At 47.0% G+C, this 21,852-nt stretch overlaps 1 protein-coding gene across 1 annotated transcript in view; it reads right to left on the bottom strand.

The window, feature by feature from the left end:
• Positions 1-5,440: 5,440 nt before the first annotated feature.
• The window catches only part of PAPPA (pregnancy-associated plasma protein A, pappalysin 1), a 179,508-nt gene continuing 163,096 nt past the window's right edge, over positions 5,441-21,852 (bottom strand). The window contains exons 20-22 of the mRNA XM_009081311.1: positions 21,029-21,100; positions 16,882-16,980; positions 5,441-5,548 (exon numbers count right to left, since the gene is read on the bottom strand). Of these exons, the coding sequence (XP_009079559.1) occupies positions 5,441-5,548; positions 16,882-16,980; positions 21,029-21,100 (279 nt within the window). The remainder of the gene's footprint in view (positions 5,549-16,881; positions 16,981-21,028; positions 21,101-21,852) is intronic.

A 21,852-nucleotide genomic window follows, 5' to 3' on the forward strand; every position in this document is an offset into this window, starting at 1 on the left:
ATATATATAGCACGGCTCAATCCTGCTCCCAGGAAAGTCAACAACAACAACAAAAACCCCTGTTGACTTGATGGGAGCAAAATTCAGCCTCTCATCTGCAGACAGGTACGTAATTACAGAGGCCATACAATGCAAACTCCGCAATGGTTCCAATTCCCTCTTGAATTGCTGGTGAAATGTTTCGTTAAAGCCCTGGTTCTTTGCACTCAGAAGATGGAAACTGGTGGCTGAATTGTTTGTGGCCTCACCAAAAAAAAAAAAAAAAGAAGGAAAAAACCCAAAAGACTAAACCAAACCAGAATGCGAACCAAAGACAACTTGGATTCGTTAGCTCTGCGTCTCGATCTAACTGGACTAACACCACCACCAAGTAGCACCAAGACTCCTCATCGAATGCTTGAAGCCAACCCAAGCTCTTGTTTCTGGCCTCAGAGGAAGTGATCATCATTCTTAATGAATCTTGGATGTGTAGGTCAGGTGAAAAGGGGAAAAGTCAGTTTGCCAAATGAAGACAGAAACAAATTTCTAAGCCTCGCTCTGCTCCCGCTAAACAAACAGGGGTTTGAACCCCCCAGGTGGCAGGAACAGCCCAACACTAAACCCCTATTGCCCAGATTGACCACAGCTCCAAGGAGATACAACTTGGGCCATCTGGACCTGCTCTTGTTGATGTTTTGGTTATGCTCCCACTGAACTCAGTGGTCAAGGTCCTCCGGTGAAAGGGGAACGTGTCTGGGGCTTCAGTGTGCCCAACATACAAGGTCAACTGGAGGCAGAGGCACTGTCCCCAGAAGGAGATGGCCCTCCCCAGAGGATGGGATGGCATGGAAAAAAAGTAAAGCAAATCAGCTCAGCTGCACCACTGAGACCAAAATGGGGCCCACAACCATGAAGATATCTAGAGCATATCTATGCCAGGCATATGGTCCTCTCCCAGTGATATGAATATGCCCTTTAACTCTTACTGGGGCTTCCCGGGAGGACAAGATGCTGCCAAAAGGCTGGGAATTTCCACAGCATCCAAAAATGTTGAAAGGCCAAACTGCCAGCTCTGAAATCCCTTTGAGCATCCCAGTGTTGGCTAATTTCACTTCATCCCCTCCTGTCTTCTAGCTAGGCCTTGAATGGAAACAATGCGCTGGAGTTCAGGAAGGGGATGGAGAACACCCCACTTCCCACCAACAGCAATCACCTGTCTGCTCAAGTAGCAGCTTTCTCCTTCCCCCTCTCACTCCCAGCCTCTCACAGCTCTTGGGATTCAGACTGTGCAGTGCTTCTGAGTGCAGTAATTAGAGCACAGTGAAATACTGGTTAAATGCGTATGTACAGTTGGATAACGTAAAAAATAAGCACAAATACACACTCAAAAAAATAATCTGGAAAAAGAATAATTAACTCCACCCCCCTCCCCCCACAAACAACAATATATCAGGGGAAAAACCCCTTAGCCTTAGTTCCTGGACTTAGCACAACGCACAAGGAAAACAAAACCGGACTATGTTATAAAACCTCACGGTACTTCTAGGGAAATCTACACTTAGTATCTAGCTCTACTCAGCTGGCAGAATTGGTGTTTTCCTTTCAAACACACAAAAATAGGCTTTGCTCTTCTTGGATTTGGATTATGTGGGTTTTCTCTTTTTCTCTTCTCCTTTTTTAATGTTGGGTTGTTTGTGGTTTTTTGATTGGGTTTTTTTTTCTCTTTTCTTCCTCTCTGTAAAGCCTCATTTGTTACTTTTTCCCCCACTTGAATCAGTTGCAGCAAGAAACTTTTGTTGGCTATTGGGCTTTCTTTCTTCTCTCTCTTTTTTTTTTTTTTTTTCCCTTTTTTTTTTTCTTAAACACAGGTAAAACCTAGAACAAACCGACAGTTACAACCAAGTGAAACCAAAACCGGAAGGGAGGTAGCTGGAACCCGATTCCAAGAGTCCTCTGGTGCCATCCTCCTTTCTCAGCCTGGGGGGGGACAGCAGAAGATGCAAGAAAAGCAGGAGGACACCAGCTCAGCCTGTCTGCGAGAGGGTGGGGAGGGAGAGGGGTAGCAGCTGATTGGAGTTTCCCACCCCACCATGCACCATTCACCACTTTCTGCTCCAGCTTTCCCTCCCGGTGACCATGGACATCACCCATAGCCAGGAGACTGGCTGGTGGCCCCAGGTAAGGTGTACCTTGGCTCACTATCTGTGACAGAGAAGATCTTGGCACTAATGTGACCTGGACTTTATAAGCAGCTAAATTTTACCAGCATGAGCACCCTCTTCTCTTCCCCCCAAACTTCTTGCTTGATGCCCTATGCTGCTGACTCCGTGGGTGGAGGTGGGGGGTGATGTCCCTCTCACCTCCCCACCCAATGGCCACCACAGTTATGGAGGGTCTTTCCTAGGACTCCACTGGGCATTCAAGGCCCATTCAGTGATAGATGCTACAAGGCCATCCAGCTGGCCTTGCCTAAGTTTGGGAGCACAGGGGACAAGAGCTGAGCAGGTGTCCCTTCCCCACGACTCCCCTCTCCACATCCCTCTGGGTGCATGGTGCAGCACCAGAAACACAGAGGACAAAACTTTGCCCCAATGGGAAAAAATATGCCATTGGATTTAAAATGACTCAGAGCACAGCTTTTTCTGCTCCCAGTCCTGTCAGCCCCATTAGAGGAGATGGACAGTGCCAACATGGCAGAAAAATAATAATCAAATAGCAGCATGGAAAGCCTGCCCATGGGAAAGGGATTTGAGCAACCCTGGACTGCAGGAGTGAAGCTGAGGTGTGAGGCTGTGCTGATGAGAAGCCACCATCTCCCTTGAGCTGAGAAGCACTCCAGCTTGACAAGCAGTGGCTGGCCTTGGCTGGCCAGAGGGACTCAGTGGGAGCCCACAGCAGCAAGTGGCAATAATGTCTATACAGACCTTTCTCTCATGGGCACTGTCCAAGGTGGGAAAAGCAGATGGGAAATCTCCTTCATGCTGTGCTCCATAACTGGGAAAGGTATTTTGCAAACTAAGTTGCCATCAGGATGCATAGCAGGACCTGAACTCAGGCTCTCTGCTAGGGTGAAACCCAGGTAGGGTGGAGAGGGGAGATCATGTCATAGAATCACAGAATCAACTAGGTTGGAAGAGACATCAAAGATCATCGAGTCCAACCCTAGGACATGATGCATTGGCAGTCTGAAAGGCTTTTGAGGTTGTGAGCTCTTCTGATGGGCTGGATGGCACATGAACAAACTGCCAGCACGAAAGGGGAGGGTGAAGGGACCAGAAGGAACCAGCAACCTATCCACAGTTATTTACTTCCCAATGTTAGTTAGACAGCAAGGAGCAAAAAAGTAGAAGTTTATGCCACTGCTGTGTTGGTGGACATATAGTTTAACTTCATGGAAGGAGCCCTGATCCCACTGCACCTCCCTTTCCAGTACACCCCTGCCTGGTGTGGGCAGAGTCATCCTCACAGGCCCCATGGCCAGGCCTTCTCCAAAATCAGGTGGAGCGTCACAACAGAGAGCTCTTCACCTTCTTAACAACAATCACCTCTCCAGGCCTCTACATTTTAATCCTTGAGATTCATCTCTGGTTTATTTCAATGGATACAACCCCAAGAGTGGGTAACAAAAGCCTGGCTCCTTGCACCTCCCACTCTATTAGTTTTCCTTTTCAAGTTCTCCTATCCATTTTTACATCCATCTCCATGAGCTAAATGACTCCTCCCCTTATCCTTCTGCCTTGCTCCAGTGCCTAAATGTTCAATCAATCAGGAGTAGGAGAAAACCTTTCTAACCTGTCTTTATCCAGTTGATTGTACAAGTCAGGAGAGTCCCTGGGAACAGACTTAACACTTAGAAGGATGCTCTTTTGGATGTGTGTTCTTCCTAGCAGCAGCTTGAAGCAGCAGGAGACATGCCCAAGCCGCACTGGAAAGATCTCTGGGATTTCCGTGGGATGGGTTGTAGCAGCAGTGGCAGCACTAGATGCACTGGGCATCTCAGTGACTCAACATGAGGAACCCTGTGATGAAGAGAATCTCCAAGGGTCTGGCACATGTTCCCCTCTGGGCTGAAATGGGAGGATGGAGCTCTATGACAGGGGAGTGTGAGGTCTGCTGCAGCTAATGCCCTTCCTTCTGGAAGATTACAAGCACCTAAGCTCCTGATCTATTGAAAGTGTCTGACCCACTGGCCTGGCAGCTTAATACTGACAAATATGGCCAAAATTTTAACACTGTCTCCTGTGGTCCTTTCCCCATGGCATGTGTCTCCTCCTCCTCTTCCCCTCTCCTCAGAAAACAGGAGCATGAACCAGTTGTTATTTAAAGACCACCATAAGAATGGGGTGGAGGTCTAGAGAATCACTTGGCTGGGTGGAGACCAGAAAGCAGATTCCTTTGGCAGGCTGGTGTCCTGTTTTCTTGCCCCAATGCTGAGGAAGAGACCAGAGGGTTTGAAAGGCAGGTTTTAGGTAAGCTTTAAGGCAGACTGTTTGGTTGCGTGGGGTTGCTTTTCACCCTGTCCTGACACAGTAAGGAAACGAGTCGTATGGGACATAGCAGCAGGAGTAGCAGCAGCAGACATGCTCAAATGACAAGTGTGGGCATGAGTTACCCTCTCTGCTCCTCAGAAGCAATCATCCACGTTCCTCAATGCCAGTCCTTAGACTCCCCACTCCCTGACTCCACCGTGGGACCACCTGCCCATCCCCACACAGAAATGTCCCAGAAGTCCTGCAGGCTACAAGGGGCTTTTTGTTGGCTTTTTGAGGGCAGGGGGAGAAGGTGGAGCTGTACAGAAAGGCCACTGCAGTCTGCTGAGCTCCCTGGCTGGAAGTAGCATTCCTGTAAGGAGCAGATGCATCCCACATCTCGAGCTGGCTGGTCATCTGGCAAGTCACTTGCCAAGAGGTCCAGCCCTGTGGAGATCCCAGCCCAACCTCAGTGTCCCGAGCACGCGATACCTTGGCATTCAGCATCAGAAAAGGCTCAGCTTGGAGTCCTCCAAGAGCACAGCCTCTTCCATGAACGGTCTGGGTTGTGAGTGCAAGGGAGGGGAAAGTGTTTTTGCGTTGATCATTATCTCTCACTCTTTCTCTCTTTCTCTACTTATTTCTATAAATATGTGTACATAAATAGCTTGTTTCTCGCCTTGAATCTAGATATGAACTGTTCAAATTAGGTGGGCATAACATGCTGTTTTGATACATGAAAGTCTTCTCAACTTGACTCTTGGTTGTTTGTTTCTCATCATCACTATTTAAGATATAGTTAATACATAAACCCCTACTTTGAGTTCTCCTTGGACAAAAATTAAAGGCAGACTGGTGGAATTCTAAGGGTCCCTGGTGCAGAAATGCCATCCAGTTGAGCAGCTAAATGTTAAAAACGATACCGAAAGGGATGTGGTGTCTCTCCTAGCCTGCCTTGAGCAGTGTGGTCCTCCATTCCATGTCACTTGGCATTACCCAAGACTGAAGCCACGGAGGTCTTTCTGGTTGTGCTCTTGGGCATTGGGGTCCCGGCAAGCACACTCTCCTTGTAGGTCACAGGACATAGGGAAAGGAGTAACCTGTTGAAGGAAGCCAAAGACAGAAATATGAAGGAGGGAACACATCTACAGCAGCCTGGAGAACAAATGAGACCTCTGGAGTGAAATCTTCAGCTCCTCGATCTTCAGCTCTTATTTCTTACAGTGCTATTTTTTAAAGTTAGTGCTGAGCTGGTGGTGCACTGAGGCCTCAGGTGAGTGACCTGTCCATAAGAAAGGCTGTGAAATGTGTAAAGAAGAACCTAGTCAACTTGTGCAGTTACTAGTCAGCAGATACTGCCTTAACAACTCACATCAACAACACATCAACACATCTGCCTGGGGAAACATGTACTTCTCAGGTAACTCTGAGGCTTTTTTGGGGTACTTACCACAGTGCTTGGATCATATCACACTGTCAGCTTCTTCTGAAAGCTATCCTTACCACAAAGGCTACAAACACCAAAGGACAGCAAAGTTCAAACTCTCATCTCACATGTCCAACACAAATGCTCACCAAACACTGATGGGTCCAGGAAGTCCCAACCCCTACTCACCTCCAGTGTGGGGGCTTTGGAGAACCCTACTCCTGGGCCATAACCTCCCCTCTGTAGGGCATTATTCTACAGAAGGACCCTATGGCTTGGGTGCTGCTGCCATGTCTAAGTTCATCTGTCTAACTGTGAAAGACCTTGGTTTCAATTCCCCAGGAACAGAACCAAATGCTATCTCACAGATCAGTGAAGTTGGGAGTCCAGCAGAGGCTTCTCTGAATACCTGTTACGTTTGAGGTCGTGACATGCAGCTAACGGGCTCTGAGGAACAGCAAAGGAATGCAGTGAGACACAGCTACGTGCACTGTCTGTCATCTACCCATGATCCCTCTGGAGATTCGTGGGAAGGAGCTGAAACAATAGCCTGCAGTACCTGGCTAGTGAAAGTTGATTTTGGCATATTGCATCACAGTATTTACCTAAAGAAAAGGGGGTGGCAGGGTAACAGTGTCTTACTTGCCCTGAAGTGAATTCCCAAGAATTTCTCCCATCTGCACAGACTGAGCAAATGACCTCATTCCCCTCCTTTACACTCCTTCCAAGACAGTGCCACAACCTGTTCAGCTGTCCCTGGTGAGGGCTGTGCACGCGCGCTCCGTCTGCTTCCCTTGGCTCTGCTGTCACACGTTTGCTCTCCCTTTCATAAACATTTTTCTCCAGGCTATGGAGCCTGAGTCTGCCTGTTCCCCATGTATCATCCACAGCACATCAAGGAATGTGGACCCAGCACTCTGCTGTCATTTCCACCTAGACCTTCCACACATGTCCCTGCATGTCCTTCTCCAACACGCCTTTCTCCTGAGGCACACAAGAATGGGAAGGAGGGTGTGGAGCTGCATTTCACAACTGCAGAGCCTAAGGCAGGGACATGCTGACAGAAACACTAAATAGCCAATGCTCATCACCAAATCAGGGCTTAGAGACTTTTGACTTCATTCACAGAAGACCTGACCTTCCAGGTAGAATAGGGTGATGTCTCTTCATTAAGCCATAGCCTTGGGGACTTATGAACTCAACAACAAACCAGTGAATAGTTTGAACCTACAATGCTCAAATGTGGAGGTTGCAAAGAGAAGAGAGAGTCCAAAAAGTCAAACCCAAATGAATTCAAATAATTGGCAACTAAAGAAGTTTATAAACTGCAGAAAACAATAGGAGCTTGAGGGTCACTTGATCCAACAGAAGCCAGACCAAGCAGGACTGTCTCATATCACAGTGTTATGAATATTCTTAGATAGGAAAACAGACAAGTCTGCAAACAATGGGATTTGGGGAGGAGGCTGAGGAGGGATTGTTTAATGAGTGAATTAAAATATTGGAAAGGAAAAAGAAAAGATACATGAAAAAAATTACTTTTTGTGTTCACTGTAGAAGAAAACATTTTGGTTTGGATTATCTGCTACATTTCAGGTTTGACTTTTCCCTTCAAGACAAACAAATAAAAAAGACTATTTCAGAGCAAAAGTTATGTCTTGAAATATAAACTTACTTCACTTAGAAAATGCTCAAAAAACCCATTTAAGTATGTCTGGGGTTTTCCCCTATTTTTATTTTTTAGCCTGAATCATTCAGTTCAATCTGGATTTGGCAATGATTTTGACTTGAAAAATCCTCCCTGTTGTACAACAAAGCTACTGGTTGGAGGCAAGACCTGGGAACCTGATTCTTTCATTTGTCTTGATCAAGCTTTTTCCTCTGCCTGGCCTGGATTCACTGTGGTTGTCTGTCACAGTCTGACAAAGGTGATTAAGTGGCCCCTGTGTTCAAAGGAGAGACAGGGAAGGTGGATCCACACTTTGCAATGAGCACAGGACAACCACACACACAACTCAGGCATTTCAGTAAAGTGGCTGAAATGAGTTGTGACAGCCTACTGCACTTTGTCTCTGCTGCTGTCCATGCTTAAGTGGGATGTGTTGCAGACATGGAGATCCCAGACACGCTCCCATTTCACCTGTGGGAACATCAGAGCCAGGAGGGAAAGCCCTGCACAGCTGTGTCTCTAAACTACCAGCTCATGTTCCACTCACTTACTCTGTGCTGAAACAGTGGCCTTAGACACCCAAACTGGCATGAGTTTGATGTTGCCTTAAGTTGTTGCCTCCTTCACTCCCTCTCCTCCCATTTCTCCTTGTTTTCCCCTTTGTTCTCTTACACCTCACTGTGCTCAGCACTGCAGTGACCTGGAAAGGTGCATATACAGGACTAGATCACTACTTTACTGCAGCCAATTTCTGGTGAGATTGAGCCACAAGAGAAGAAATGTCTTGCTGTGTGTCATCCTCTAGAAACACCCTGGCCTCCTAACAGTGGTCATGGACAGAAGAGTAGAAACTTTCTCTCTGAGGCAGAGCTGTGGCCCCAAGAGCCAACAGCTTCGTGGCTCAGCAGCAGTTCCCAGCAGTGGGTAGCCTGAGTGTAGGAGGGATTCTTCCTGCTCAGATCAGTCTTATTCACTTTATGTCCCTTACGGAGGCTTTTTATGCAATTCGATTTTTACAGTGCTATTGTCCAGAGAGATGAATTGTTTTGTCTTACAGCAGTGAGCTCAGTTTTCTATTATGTGAAAAGGCAGAGATTTCTATGGGTAATGAGCACAGCCACAGTCATCTTAGACAAGACAGAATTCTCCAAACACGTAGCAGTAATACAGGGTTTCCACTTTAAACAACATTTAAACAAATACACATTTGAGTTCCCTAAGGACCTGATTTCCATAGGTATTTAGGGAATCTAACCCACACACAGAATCTACTGGGACTGTCAGAAGTACCCAGCTCAGAGAAACTGTAAAACTCCTTAGAAGAAGAACTGTCTGTTGCCTTGGGCTCACACAGTGACAGCCCTCTGGAGTACACAGCCGTGAATAAAGCTGCTGGATGTGCTAGAAATAATAAATGTTGAACCTTTTGCTGAATGATAGCCCATTTAGGTGAGGAGCCCAGATATACATACTCCAAGATTAACTGCCTCTTTTCTTTTTAAATAGGTCTGTGAAAGCCCAACTCATTAACAGAATATATGACCTGCATTGAAATTTCCAGATATACCCATTGTAAAACCAATAGTAAGGAATCAGCTCCTCTCCCTTCCACCTGCCAAGTCCTGTGTTTCACCTACATATATCTCCTGTTGCAGAAAACCTGGTGAATACCTAGGAGGGCAGGAAGAAAATGCTAAAAATTAATCTTACATCTTAGCTTGGACGTTTGATGAAGTAGTGCAAGATATTGTACGCTCAGACCAACAGAAATAGGTTGAAAAGGCATAACTGAAGAACACAGATCTGCACACCTACACATAACTGCTACACACACATCTCCTGGAGATGATCCAATGCAGCCACAGCATGGATCAGCAGCACTCAGGGGAACATGGGTCACACCAGAACCACGTTGGACCACAGACCTATATATCAGCAAGAGAAAAGAGACACAACTGCCTGCCTGCCTGTCATACAGAGTGTGCAGGGCATGATGCAGCTTCTCTGAACCTAGAGGAGCAATAGCAACAGGGGTGGGCTCATGGACTGGGCAGGAGGTTGGCACAGACATCCACACTGTAACACACAGGAGGTCTGAGACACCTCAATCACCAGTGCTGCACAGCTCATGAACCCAGACTTCATCCTCCACCAAGGCATCCTCTCCCACGCTAGGTGATGAGACCTTGGATAAAACTCAAGTTGCCTCTTGAAAACAGGGCTAGATTTGTCCTGGATGCCATGCTACCAACTATGGGAACAAAATGCTACAACAGACCAGTGCAGAACTAGGATCCAGGTCATGGAACGAGTGAGAGGCCACAGCTCCTCACTACATGCACCTATCTGAAGAGGCTGGTGACACCCTAAGACAGATCCCTGCTGAGAAAGACCAGTCTGTAGGGAACTGGAGGCAATGTTGACAGGAGAAATCCCAGACAGGTATAGGGAGGGATGGGAAACAGCTCTCCAAAGGGAGGGAGGTTGTCCCTCACAGAGGCTGTATCAGGCTGACCCGGCGGTGCCTCCTGCCCTGCGCCTGGGGTTGGCTCACAGCAGCACCAGGGCAGGCAGGATCGGGCCCAAGGAGGGGGAAGCAGCAGAGGAGGACTGCAAAGTGTTGGGAAACAGCCTGTTGTTAGATTTCAGCCCTGAGGTGTTTGCGAAATCTCCCAGACAGGTCTAACTGGAGGCCCCGCTGCAGGCAGAGCCTCCGCGGGCAGCGTGGCCGGTCAGATAAGCATGGCAGCCCGTGCTGAGTGTCGTGGCCCCCCACCTCCCCAGACCCCTGCAGCTCAAACCCTGGGGAATATTCTGTTCCCTGACAAGGCCCTTGTGGGACAAAAATGCATCTTGTAAGGGTCTTCTCAGTGGTTTTCAGCATTTAGGTCACCAGTTTGAGATAACGAACCAAAAGCGAGTCCCCTTTTAACTCCGGGTGCTGGTATGCAGGTTCACACCTAGGGCAGTGCTCCAGAGGGCCTGGGAAAGGTGAAAACAGAGGTGGCAAGAAACCCCCTCTCCATGCAGCACACGTCGTTCTAAAACCTTGAATTTTTGTTCGCTGCCCTACCATAAACTGAGCTTTCCCCCACCAAAACCAGCAAACATGGTGTATCAACACATAGCCCAGCTGAACCCAACAGACGCTCCACTCTCTCCATGGGGTGTAAATTGGGAGCAGCCTCAGCAGAACCAGTGGAAGCAGGATGGCCCGAAGCCAGCAGGGATTCCCAGGAAATCCCTGCCCGCGTGGATCCCGCATCCGCCTGCCTGCTGCGCGGAGCGAGGAGCCCGTTTGCCAAACCACATGGAGCTCAGTCGCTCAGCAATCAGCTGCGCCTCCTACCCTCGTGCTACTGATTGTGCAAACATGAATGTAATTAGTCTAAATAATCACCAAAGATTTAATAGGAGCCAGACCACCCAGAGGCCAAATAGCTGGCGGTGGAGCAGGGAAGGTTTGTTCGCTGGTTTTTGTAACACTTGCTAATGAAGTGAGGTCGGATAGCAAAGCAAACACCCTCCACTAGCACATCCCCTGGGAATGCCGTATGTTGTGGGAAGCCCCATGTCCCTTGAAGCCAAGAACGTTCTCTCAGGATAGGCAACATGTGCTACTACCATCACTGCTTTTAATTTATCGCCGCCTGGAAAGCCTCCCTGAACGATTATGAAACCAAGCTCTGAGCCCCAAAAGATGTTCCCATCCCAACCAAGCCTGACTGAACATGCTCCTCACATGGCAAACAGCTATAGCCACTGAGCCTGAGACCAACAGCTTGTGGGGAAGTGAGTTCACCCACACATTGGGGTGAACCAGCGTGCTTGGAGCACGCCTCGGTGCTCAGCCGCTTCCAGAGGCATGAAGCAACACTCGGCATTGTGTCCTTCCTTCCTCCCTGCTCATCCACCATTCATTGTATCTCGCTGGCTAATTATAGAGCTGACAAACACATCCAGCTGGGGACATTCAAGCTGTTGGGAGCAGCATCATGGCAGGAACAGTTCTTCTGGAGAGGCAGAATATCCTCACCTGGGGTGGTCATTTAGGCTGCTCATGGCGCCAACTGCCTCAAAACCATGTTCTGCCAGTGGAGCAAGATCTGAGATTCCCCAAGACAGGTCTGTGTTGCAGTTAGACAGCTGGGAGAAGGCACTTCTTTCTCCAAAATACAGAGAAGTGGTTATTTCTGTTGGCTGAGGGGTAGGAGTGCAGCACACTCCCCTCCTCCCTTGCTGGGGAGACTGGGACAGCCTTTGGAAATCCCTGCTGGAGCCAGCAGCAACCCCTTAGTTCAAAGCTCCTTTCTTTAGGCCGTGAATTCTCAGCCATAAAGTCTCTGAAGAGGTTTTGATAACTTACCTATCTTTTAGATAAGCAAAGCTTTGGATGAATCCCACACGGCTCTCTATCTACCACAAGTCCTCATTTGTTTTCCGCTGAGGTACTTGCTGGTTTTCCTCTCCAAGTTGTTGGGCAGAAATGTCAAGAGGCTGAAGGGAAGGGACAATTTTTCTCTTTCTTTTCTAAGTGCTGTGGGGCAAAGTGGTTGAGGGAAAACCTGAGTGATAACTGAGTGAGGCAGGTTTTTCTCATGGGAGCTGTAGGTCTACCTCTTATGCGACAAAAAGGAAAGGCAGAGAGGAAAGACAGATGAAAGTTCACCTTTACAAATGGTTGAAGTTGAGGGGAATTTTAGAACAGCAAATTCTGTGTATTTAAATCTGTAGGGACTAGACTGCAGGACCTTCAACTAAGCAAATCTGTGATCTGATTCTGGAACAAAGTACATAAGCAGAGCCTAAAGAAAGACACTTCTGATTTCTGAGAGGCCTTTCTAGACAGCCTAGTCCGGGGAAAACTTATAAAAGGGAAGGAGAAGAGAAAAGAAGTGGAGGAGACAGTGACTGCAGAGAAGATTTCCTGAAACAAATGAGAAGGAAGTAGCTCAAGCCTCTCCCTTCAATGCCACACACCCCATGAGCTCCTCACAGGCAGCCACCAGCCCAGAGACAGCCAGTTATGCCCAGGTTATTTATTTTTCTCACTTTGGCAGTGTCAGGTATGCAATGTTAAAAAAAAAAAAAAAGTACATCCTTTTATCTGTGGCAGGATATAAAGCAAGAAGCAGCTTCCTAGAGCAGCCAGGCAGAAGGGAGCTGGCAACCTGTGCTGGGTCAGGAGGGGAGGAAGATTAAAGGGAGATGGGATTTTTGCTTTGTCCTTCACGGAAGACTTTATCCCCTCCAGATACACAACAGAAGCTTTCTCTCCCTTGGTTGTTGGCCGGCAATGGCCTTCCTGTCTCTCAAAGCTGCTCCTGGGTCATGCACAGGGCAAGCTGTGAGCAGCACAGCCCCATCCTCTGCCCCAACAGCAGCCCCTGCCATCAGCCTCCTGCTTCCCACACAGCCTGCCCGTGTCCCTGCTTCCTTGGGTGGCACTCGTCCCTGTGCCAGCCCTGGCGTCTCGCCCGCTGCAGGGCGACGCTGATCAATTAGCACACAACAAATAATTAAGCTGATGAATGTCTCTTTTTCCTGCTTGCTGCCTGCACTTGCCTCGAATTTATGCCCGGAATATGACTGGATTTATTCGTTGCCGTTTGCAGCATTCAAAAGAGGTCTTTAATGGTTTCTTTTAAGCTCTCTGGCTTGATTGTGAATAGTGCAGGGCAAATACTCATTATTTCCTCTCCGAGCAGCAGAGCTGATTAGTCGGTGGTTGGTCAGATAAGTCACACCGCTCCGTTCTCCGCTCGCTGCCGAAATGCACAAGGTCATTCCCTGCTAATGCTCAAATGCAAAGGGAAAACATGGGATCGGCAACTGCTGCACGGAAGCCCCTTGTGCATTTTCAGGGCAACAAAACGGGAGAGTGCAAAATCTCCCATGAAGTAAGAGGGCTCAGAAGTAAAGCGAATTCAGGTTGAATCATTTTGCTTTCAGGCAGCCTGTTCACAGCGCAGTGTGCAGCTGAAAGCGTGTTCGGGAGGGTAGTGGGACTGCAGTGAAACTAAAGTCTTGACAGTTTCCGGACACTAAAGATCTGAAGCCAGTTCTTACTCTCCTGTTAACTCCTGAATCTTCACATGGTGCAATGTTAATCTGCAGCCCTTTCCCAAAATAATGTGTGGAGTTGCTATGTTCTGTTAAATGTGAACCATGTGTCACCTCAGCAATGGCTGCAGCGGGGAAAAAGATGATAAATCTAAAGCTTTTAAATGTCCTGTGACATTTTGGGAGAAAAACAGGTGTTGCATAAATGTTGGACATTTATGGGTAAACTTGCAGGGGCTTTAAAAGTCTGACACATTTGCCACATAGTATGGAACCCTGAAAGAAAAGGAGCGAAGCAGCTTCTTTCATGTGTCTCGTTCTTTCTACAACCACATGAAAATACATCCTCATCTGGTATTGGAATTAACAGAGCTGCACTTGCCCCTCCCTGTGTCTCCTCCAGGTTTTTGGCTTTTACACCCAATGTGTATTTTAAAAACTGTGCCTTTTTAAGTAGGTGGCAAACTGTGCTGGAAGGATTTGGTATGCAGAGTATTTTTATTCAGCTCCCTTTTCTCTCACCTTTCATTGTTTTTCCCTTTGGAATATCTCCTGTAACGCTCCACTCATAAACCTCTTCAAAGGGAGGGCTGTATTTGAACAGCCTTGCCTGAAATCTGGTCTCAGTCAAAGGCCTCAGACGGGAAAATAACTCGCAGAGCCAAACCCCACGGCCCCACGGCTGCTGCCGCAGGTGTCGGCGGCTGCCTTGCAGGAGAGAGGTGCTGCCTGCTGCCTCTGCAGCTCTGACCCTGCAGCTCTGCTGGCTGGGTTATTATTCCCCTTTTTACCCTAAAAATGTAATAAACTGGGACTTAGCATCTTGGTTTTAGTGTGGAAGGTCCAAGGAGAAGGTGGTTTTCTCACCACCCGCCAACGAGCACCTCATTCAGCTGCTGGTGGTGTTTTGGGAGAGAGGAGAGTTTTGGAAGCCAAAGATGTTCTGAGGAAGAGGTGGGCTCTGTGGCTCAGCCCTTGAAGTGTGTGATTTCTAGGATGGGCATTTCTAAAGTACAAACTAGGGCAAGTCTAATTCCCCCAGTCACAAAGATCCAACTCCCGGTGAAGTCAGTGCAAGCAGACATGTCTCCAAAAAGCTGCCAGACCTCCCTCTCCATGGGGGAACTCCATCAGAAGTGTGACCAGCTGCCTGTCTCTGCCTGCCTGCCCTTTGCATCAGGCTTTTTTGACACAGAAACCAGTAACCCACTGGGCTACAAAGTGCTTCCTCTCCTTGGGAGGTCACTTCATTTCTGGGTGGCAGCAAAGCAGCAGATACTTGGAGCATGAGTCGCCTGGCTGGTAAGTGTTCACAACTCTCTGCAGATCCCACTCTGTCTCAGCTCCCTGCACAGCAATAAATTCTGCTCCCAAATCTTAATCCTATCCCTCTCCCCCTCAATTCAGCTCTCATATCCCTTGTGTTTCAGTCCTGTCCCCACCCCATCAGTACATTGTGCCTTTAGCTCCTGTCTTGACGGGGCTGGTTTGGGTCAGTCCCTTCCCAGGCACCTCACTTCCATTCCTCTGGCACCTCTTGGGATTTTTCATCGCCTGCTCTCAAGCCTGGAGGCAGTGAGATAAAGTTTCCCAGGCAAGCTGTTATGGGAGGAGAAGACCTATGCCATGCTGAGCTACTGGGCACTTCTAGCTCTGCTCTCCCAGCTGGTGGAAGTTCAGCAAGCCAGCTGTGCTTGTCCTTGGATTACTTCTCCCAAGAAGGTGGAAAATCAGCCAGAGATAGGAATCTCTTCTTGGAGAGGACACTGAAGATGAGACACTGCTGTCACCCCAGTCATCTCTGCAGTGGAGCTCTGTATGGGCTCTCCATGCCCTACTCCACCCCTGGGCAACAGAGGAGCTCACCTGCTCCTGCTTCCCTCCTAGCTTGTGGTTCATGAGTCCTCTCTCAAAAGAAACACAGTAATACAGGAGAAAATTGCTCCAAAAAAGCACATTTAGGAAAACTGCCTCTTTCCCCGTGGAGAAATTAACTCCTTCCACTTGCCAAGACATTTCCACTTCCCTTCCCCAGTATTCCCAGATGGCCTGGAGAGAGCCCACAGTCCTGTACTGGTAAGAGATATTTGGCTGAACAAAGTAAAAGAACTCTCCAGACAAATCTAGCTTAGAAAGGACTGTTCCCTGCAGAGAGGACCTTCTTCCTCAGATGGGTGACACTAATAGTGTCATCTACTGAGCCCAAGCTCCTCCAGCTTTTGTTATTTATTAATATGTATCAAGTAATTAATGTAGCTGGATTTTCATTCTGACCTACACTCAAATCTTGAAAATGAAGTAAAAATCTCACATGGCAGAGGCTAAAATTTTCTTGGGGAACCAAGGTCTAAATTTCTCCTGGTTAGAGACATATGAATTGTTGTACTGATCCAAGCCACAAGCTCTATTGCTATAGTCTCTTATAGTGGCCAGAAATGTGGGAGACCTTCTCCATGCTCAGGCAGTCAATGATTTAGATATTCCTTAGCCAGAAACTGCCTCCAGGCTGCAGTGTTCAATAGCCACTCATGGAGCAAAGCACCACCAATATGCCTATTCTCTTTCTGACTGCAAATATATTTTTTGTTCTTAATAATACTCTGTGGCAATGCATCCTATCACTCACACACACATTGTGCCAGTAATTTCTCTCCTTTGTTTGTATCCTTCTTCCAGGAAATTACCACTTCACCCCCTCCTTGCTATGTGAAAAAAAAACCCCAGTGGATTTTACTTCCCTAAGCATCCTCCCTACATAAATCAAGTAATGATTTTATAGATCTCTGGCTCTAACATCTCTTTTTGCAAGGTGGTCTCTGTGCAGAAGAGACTTCACATCTCCACTCAGCCCTGCTGCCCTGCTCCACACCCTTCCCTGTCCCATTCTAGCTGCAGCAAGACTTGCACACGTGGGTGGCTACACATGGATCAAAGTACAGACCCACGATGATGCTTTCCTTTTGCTCTCTGCTCTTTTCCTAATGACTCCTAACCTTTAGCTTCCCTTTGGAGCATTGAGGGTGGATATCAGGATGGGCAAATACACTCTTCTCAGTGTTTCTGTAGGAAGGGATTGTGAGAATGCACATACTTTTCTAGAAAGAACTTCAAAATGAACCAACAAGAACTCAGTGCCTATGGTGAGTTGATGCCTGGACTGAAGGTATTCCTGAGACCTTGGACCTACCATATTCTAGGGGAAACAATTTTTTTTCCAGGCACAAAGCAGCATTCACCAAGGAATTCCCAATGAAAAGAGGAAGGGGCATCCCTACCTTTTTGGTCTTGACTGTTGAGGCGCAGCAGTCCCCACCATCATAGTTGCAGAAGGCTCTGTTGTTGATGGAGTCACAGTAGTTGTCCCCCATGAAAGGCTGAAAAAGGAAAAAGCAGAAGAAAGGTGAGAGTGTGGACATGGATAAAACCTGCAACAATATGGCAGAAGAAAAGAAGACTTGAAGGAACGATATAGTTTGTAACGTCACCAACTGCCCTGAAAAGCAGGACATAACTATTCCCTTTTCCCTTCCAAGCAGACAGAAAAAAAAAGGGACAGTAGATGGAAGGGAAATGAGTCCATGCTGGCTTTTCACATCCCACATAAGAGGATGCTTCAGGAATATTAATTTGCCTAGGCCCAGAGACAGCATCCAGGCATCTAAAATTGTGGCACCTCTGATAATTTTAAGCTAACCTTCCAAAACTATGTGGGATAAGAAGAGTATAGGAGAAAAACAGGCTTGCTTTTAATAGCTGTGCTTTCCACCACACTTCTGACTATGCAACACGTGTCAGCAACGAGGGCACAAAACAAATCACCAAGAGAAATGGAAGTGGTCTGTGCTCAGCACAGGGACTATGTGCTCTTGTTCTCTGACCAGCAGTGACTGTGTGAGACCTTGGCCATGCCATGTAATCTTCTTCCACTCCACAGCTCAGAGCTGGGATAATGGCAATTATTCAGAGGAATGTTATGGAGATCTCTATTAAGAAGAATTCATAAATCACTTTGAAAAAGAAAATGTGGTCACTATTCTGTGAAATGTGAGCAGTAGTCCATGTGCCACACAGGTCCTGAATAATGATTCTGAAGGAAAGGCTTGAAGTCTGGTCTACACCTCCTCAGTCAATGAGTACAGAAGTCTTCTTTGGAAGTCATAACTCTGTCCCATGTTGAAAAAGGCTCATGCCAGGTATGAGAATCCCAGGCAGCAATGAAAGCTCAATGAACGGATGCTCAGCAGAGAGCACAGTCCTAGCTCTGTAACACTTCTTACACACACAGGCTCATGGGGCCATTCCCACTTCATCTGACCGAAAATTCTTCTGCACTGAGGAAAACACACCAGGGACTCTCCTACAAGAAGGCATCACTGCAGAGCAGGTGGGGTGGCTTGTCGAGCTTTCCTGGGAGGATTTTGCAGCAATTGCAGTACCAGGATCTCCCTGATGATAGATACCTGACGAACCAGCCAGGAGAGCTCAGTGTGCTCTCCACAGAGTGAACCATGGCCATGCTCATCAGTATTGAAATAGGAAAACACACCAGGGACTCTCCTACAAGAAGGCATCACTGCAGAGCAGGTGGGGTGGCTTGTCGAGCTTTCCTGGGAGGATTTTGCAGCAATTGCAGTACCAGGATCTCCCTGATGATAGATACCTGACGAACCAGCCAGGAGAGCTCAGTGTGCTCTCCACAGAGTGAACCATGGCCATGCTCATCAGTATTGAAATGGACTCTATGGAGCAGTGCAAATGCACACTCTTACTGCTGGTAGTGTGCTAATCTAAATATTGCTATCAGAGTATAGGAAATACAGGCAATGATGGCAATATAGGACCACAGCAGGACTAGCAAGAGATAACTGATTCATTGTGTGCCACTTGTTTAATTAGGTGCAGATACTGCAAATGTTGACAAGGAAATCAGAGTTACAGAGTGAGGATCCTGTCCCTGTAACTGCCTTAATTCCACTGATTTCCACAGATATTGACTTATTTACTGAGGCAAAGACTCTGACTTGCAAACTCCCTTCCAATTCAATTAATATGCTAAGAGTTAAAAGGGAATGATTTATAAATAGATGGAGAGATACTTTTATGCCAACTCGGTCATATTGAAAATCATGAACTTTGCCCAACCTCCCAGGAAATTCTGTATGCTTCTCCATGTTTCTCTTGTGTTGCCTGGCTGTGCCTGCTTATTGAGAAAAGTTTTGACTTTAATTTTCCATGCCTGTGCCTGTACCCTACACCTACGAACACTGGAAAATCAGTAAAAGAAACTTGTGGAAGAATTTGCTTTGGCACAAGAGTAGGCAAGCCAGTCATTTGGAGGAGAAGAATGGGACAAATAGCATCTATTCTGATTTGGGACCAAAATCCTCATCCTGGAGACCCTGTAGGCCTGGCTGTGGAGGGTGAGGTTTCTATAGCTCTTCATCTTAGTGCTCCAATATTTTCGGAGGACTACACAGGTAGACCACAGGGACTAATTTTCTACTGAAACACCTAAGTTAGGTGCTGAGAAGTGCAGGGTTGACTCATAAACCTCTGTTCCTGCCACTAGGGAGCGACAAAAAATCACATTGCAGCAGTAGTCGGGGTTCCCACAGCAATCACCAAGAGTCAAATAATGCCCCTCTAACAGCCTCCTCTTCAGGGACCCTTCCCTAATGCTAAGAATCTCCATACATTAGGGACTGTATCAGCTTAATGGCTCAGATTATAGACCCTCTGGCTTATTAGCCCCTGTTTCCATAGTCATGGAAAAAGAAAAAGGCTTGGTGAAGATGGCATTTCTTCTGAAATCTTAATGCCAGAGAACAAGCTCTGGCCCATCCGTGGATCCTGGAAGCATCATGCTCTAAAAATGATGCTAGAGGCCATTATCAATTGTCTGGGCAAAGCCTTCCAAGATGATAGATTGCAATGCAGTGACACTACTGAATGAGTGTTGAAAAGAAGAAAGTTCTTGATGCAGAGGGCTCTGGCAATTAGCAATGATGGAAGGGAAGAAAATGCTGAGAAGAAGCATGTCAGTAATAATGGCTTCTGGTAAATTATTACATCATTGCAAAGTTTGTCTCAGTAACAACTACCCTTAAACAGCAGGAGAATGGATACCCAATGGTGCATCAGCACCTGAATGGCATTTCTAAATGGTCACTGGATGTTATTTCAGCTCTCTTTGGAGAATGGGGGCACCCAGCCAGCCAGCATGAATGCGATGTGTGAGATGGCTTGTGACATTCAAAGCACTGACAGCAGAATGCTTTTCATTTAGGGAACAACTAGACAGAAACTATTACATTGTTGGAGAGTTACTACCCTCTTGGGCCCAACATTTGTATGTGAAGGAAACCTGTCTTTCACTTCAAGACAAATCACATTGTGCAGCAATGTGGTCTGGAGTTTTGTGTCAGGTTTAGGAATTCAGTCCCATGTTCTGCCACTTTGGGCAAAGAACTTCAATGCACTTGTAAAATTGGGTTACTCGGTGCTGAGAGCATGGATATTGTGGCAGAAAGGAGGTGTGGTGGGAAGACATAGTTCTTCAGCTGCCTGTCCCTGTAAGCAAAGCAGTTATCTATCCCTCTGCCCGTGAGGTATCTCACTTTGAAAATGGGCATGGAGCTTCCCAACCTTACAGAGGTGCCACAAGGACTGACCTCTTGACATAGGTGAGCTACTCAGGGGTTGGCATGATGGAAACCACAAGAACACCATGACCCAGAGAGAGATGTGCTCCAGCCCTGTTTATACCACTGGAAGCATCTTAAGTCCTCTCAGACTTTGCAAAGGCTGTTGCCAGCAGAAACAACATCCTTCAAAGTAATTGCTTTTTTCAAGTAACATGCAAGGCTGTAAAAGTGTATCCCAGCTGAAATGTAACTGCATGTTTCTGATTATTCTTTTCTGGTTCAGACAGAGGTGGCTGCTGGAGGGATGTGTGGTTTGTTCATTGCCCAGCTGTGCTTTCCACCCAGTGGTATCATTTCTGTCTCTGGCTTTCCGAAAGTTTCTCTGCACACACCAATGCCCAAAGCCTAGCTGGCCTTGGAAAGAATTGTCCCTCTAATAAGATGTCAAAATCAAGGAAAAACAACTGAAGGTTTTTGCAACTTCCCAGAAGCTCCCAGATACTGGGAAATTCTTTTGGTCTACCAATGTTTTTGAGCTACTTGATCGTTTAACTCCCACGAGAGTCACTCAACCATTGGCTCTAGGAGAACCACCAATTTCACCACTGAGTGTCAGAACTGATGCAGGTGATCACAGCCTGTTTGATAGCATGGTCAGGGCAAAATCCTGTTTGCCTCACTTGAAAACCAGCATTTACAGCCCATGTGCCTGCAGTGACTGTTCCTGTAAGGTTTAGGAGAGCCAGCACAGACTACCAGAGCTAACACCAAACCTTACCTCACAGCCTTTGACACAATGAATCAGAGAAGGGTGAGGATACCACTTGAGTCCAGCTGTGCAGACAACGCTCTGGAGGGAAGAAGGGAAAAAAAGCAACAGGTTAAGACAAAGAAATCAGTGTACAGAAAGTCAGTGTGCTGGCTCCTATGGCTCTCCCGTACTTAACCAATGAAGTTGAGTTCCTAACACCTCTTGTGTTCTCAGGACCTGGCTGTCCTCCAGGTATTTACAAGAAGTGTTGGACCTGACACTTGCAACAACAGAGCATTTGAGATTGAAATAATATTTAAGGTTCTCCTAAAATGTCATGTCCAGTATTTCACTCATGGTGGGGGAACGTGGCAGGGAAAAGCAAAGGCACAGGTCCACTGTCTTGCTCTTGGATAGGGGGCAAATAATTTAGGAATTTATTTAGGGATTTTTTTGGTCCTGCAAAGCATTGCTGTCTTTCACTGCCCATCATACCTGTGCTTCTTGAAGATAGAAACAGCTAAAGTTGGACTTCCAGATACATTTTCATACCATCTTAAGTAAAAGCACCTCCTACCACACACCTTCAGAATAACCCCCAGATAGAACAGCATCATCTGTCACATTTTATGAGATTTCTAATAGTTTCTATACCGAGTCTGCCTATAGATGTTCTAAAAGAAAAAAGTTGGACACTTAGTTTTGGGCAAAAATGATGACTAGCCTTCTCAATGATGACACAAACAGGGCAGCCATAGACATGGACACTTGGATTTTATGAGTGGAAGAAAACTTGGGCCAGTCAGTGGAGATGGTAGTTCAATACAATGCAAGAGATAGGACTTGTATCC

The sequence above is a fragment of the Acanthisitta chloris genome, unplaced genomic scaffold, assembly GCF_000695815.1.
Source record: "Acanthisitta chloris isolate BGI_N310 unplaced genomic scaffold, ASM69581v1 scaffold22138, whole genome shotgun sequence".
Classification (NCBI taxonomy): Eukaryota; Metazoa; Chordata; class Aves; order Passeriformes; family Acanthisittidae; genus Acanthisitta; species Acanthisitta chloris.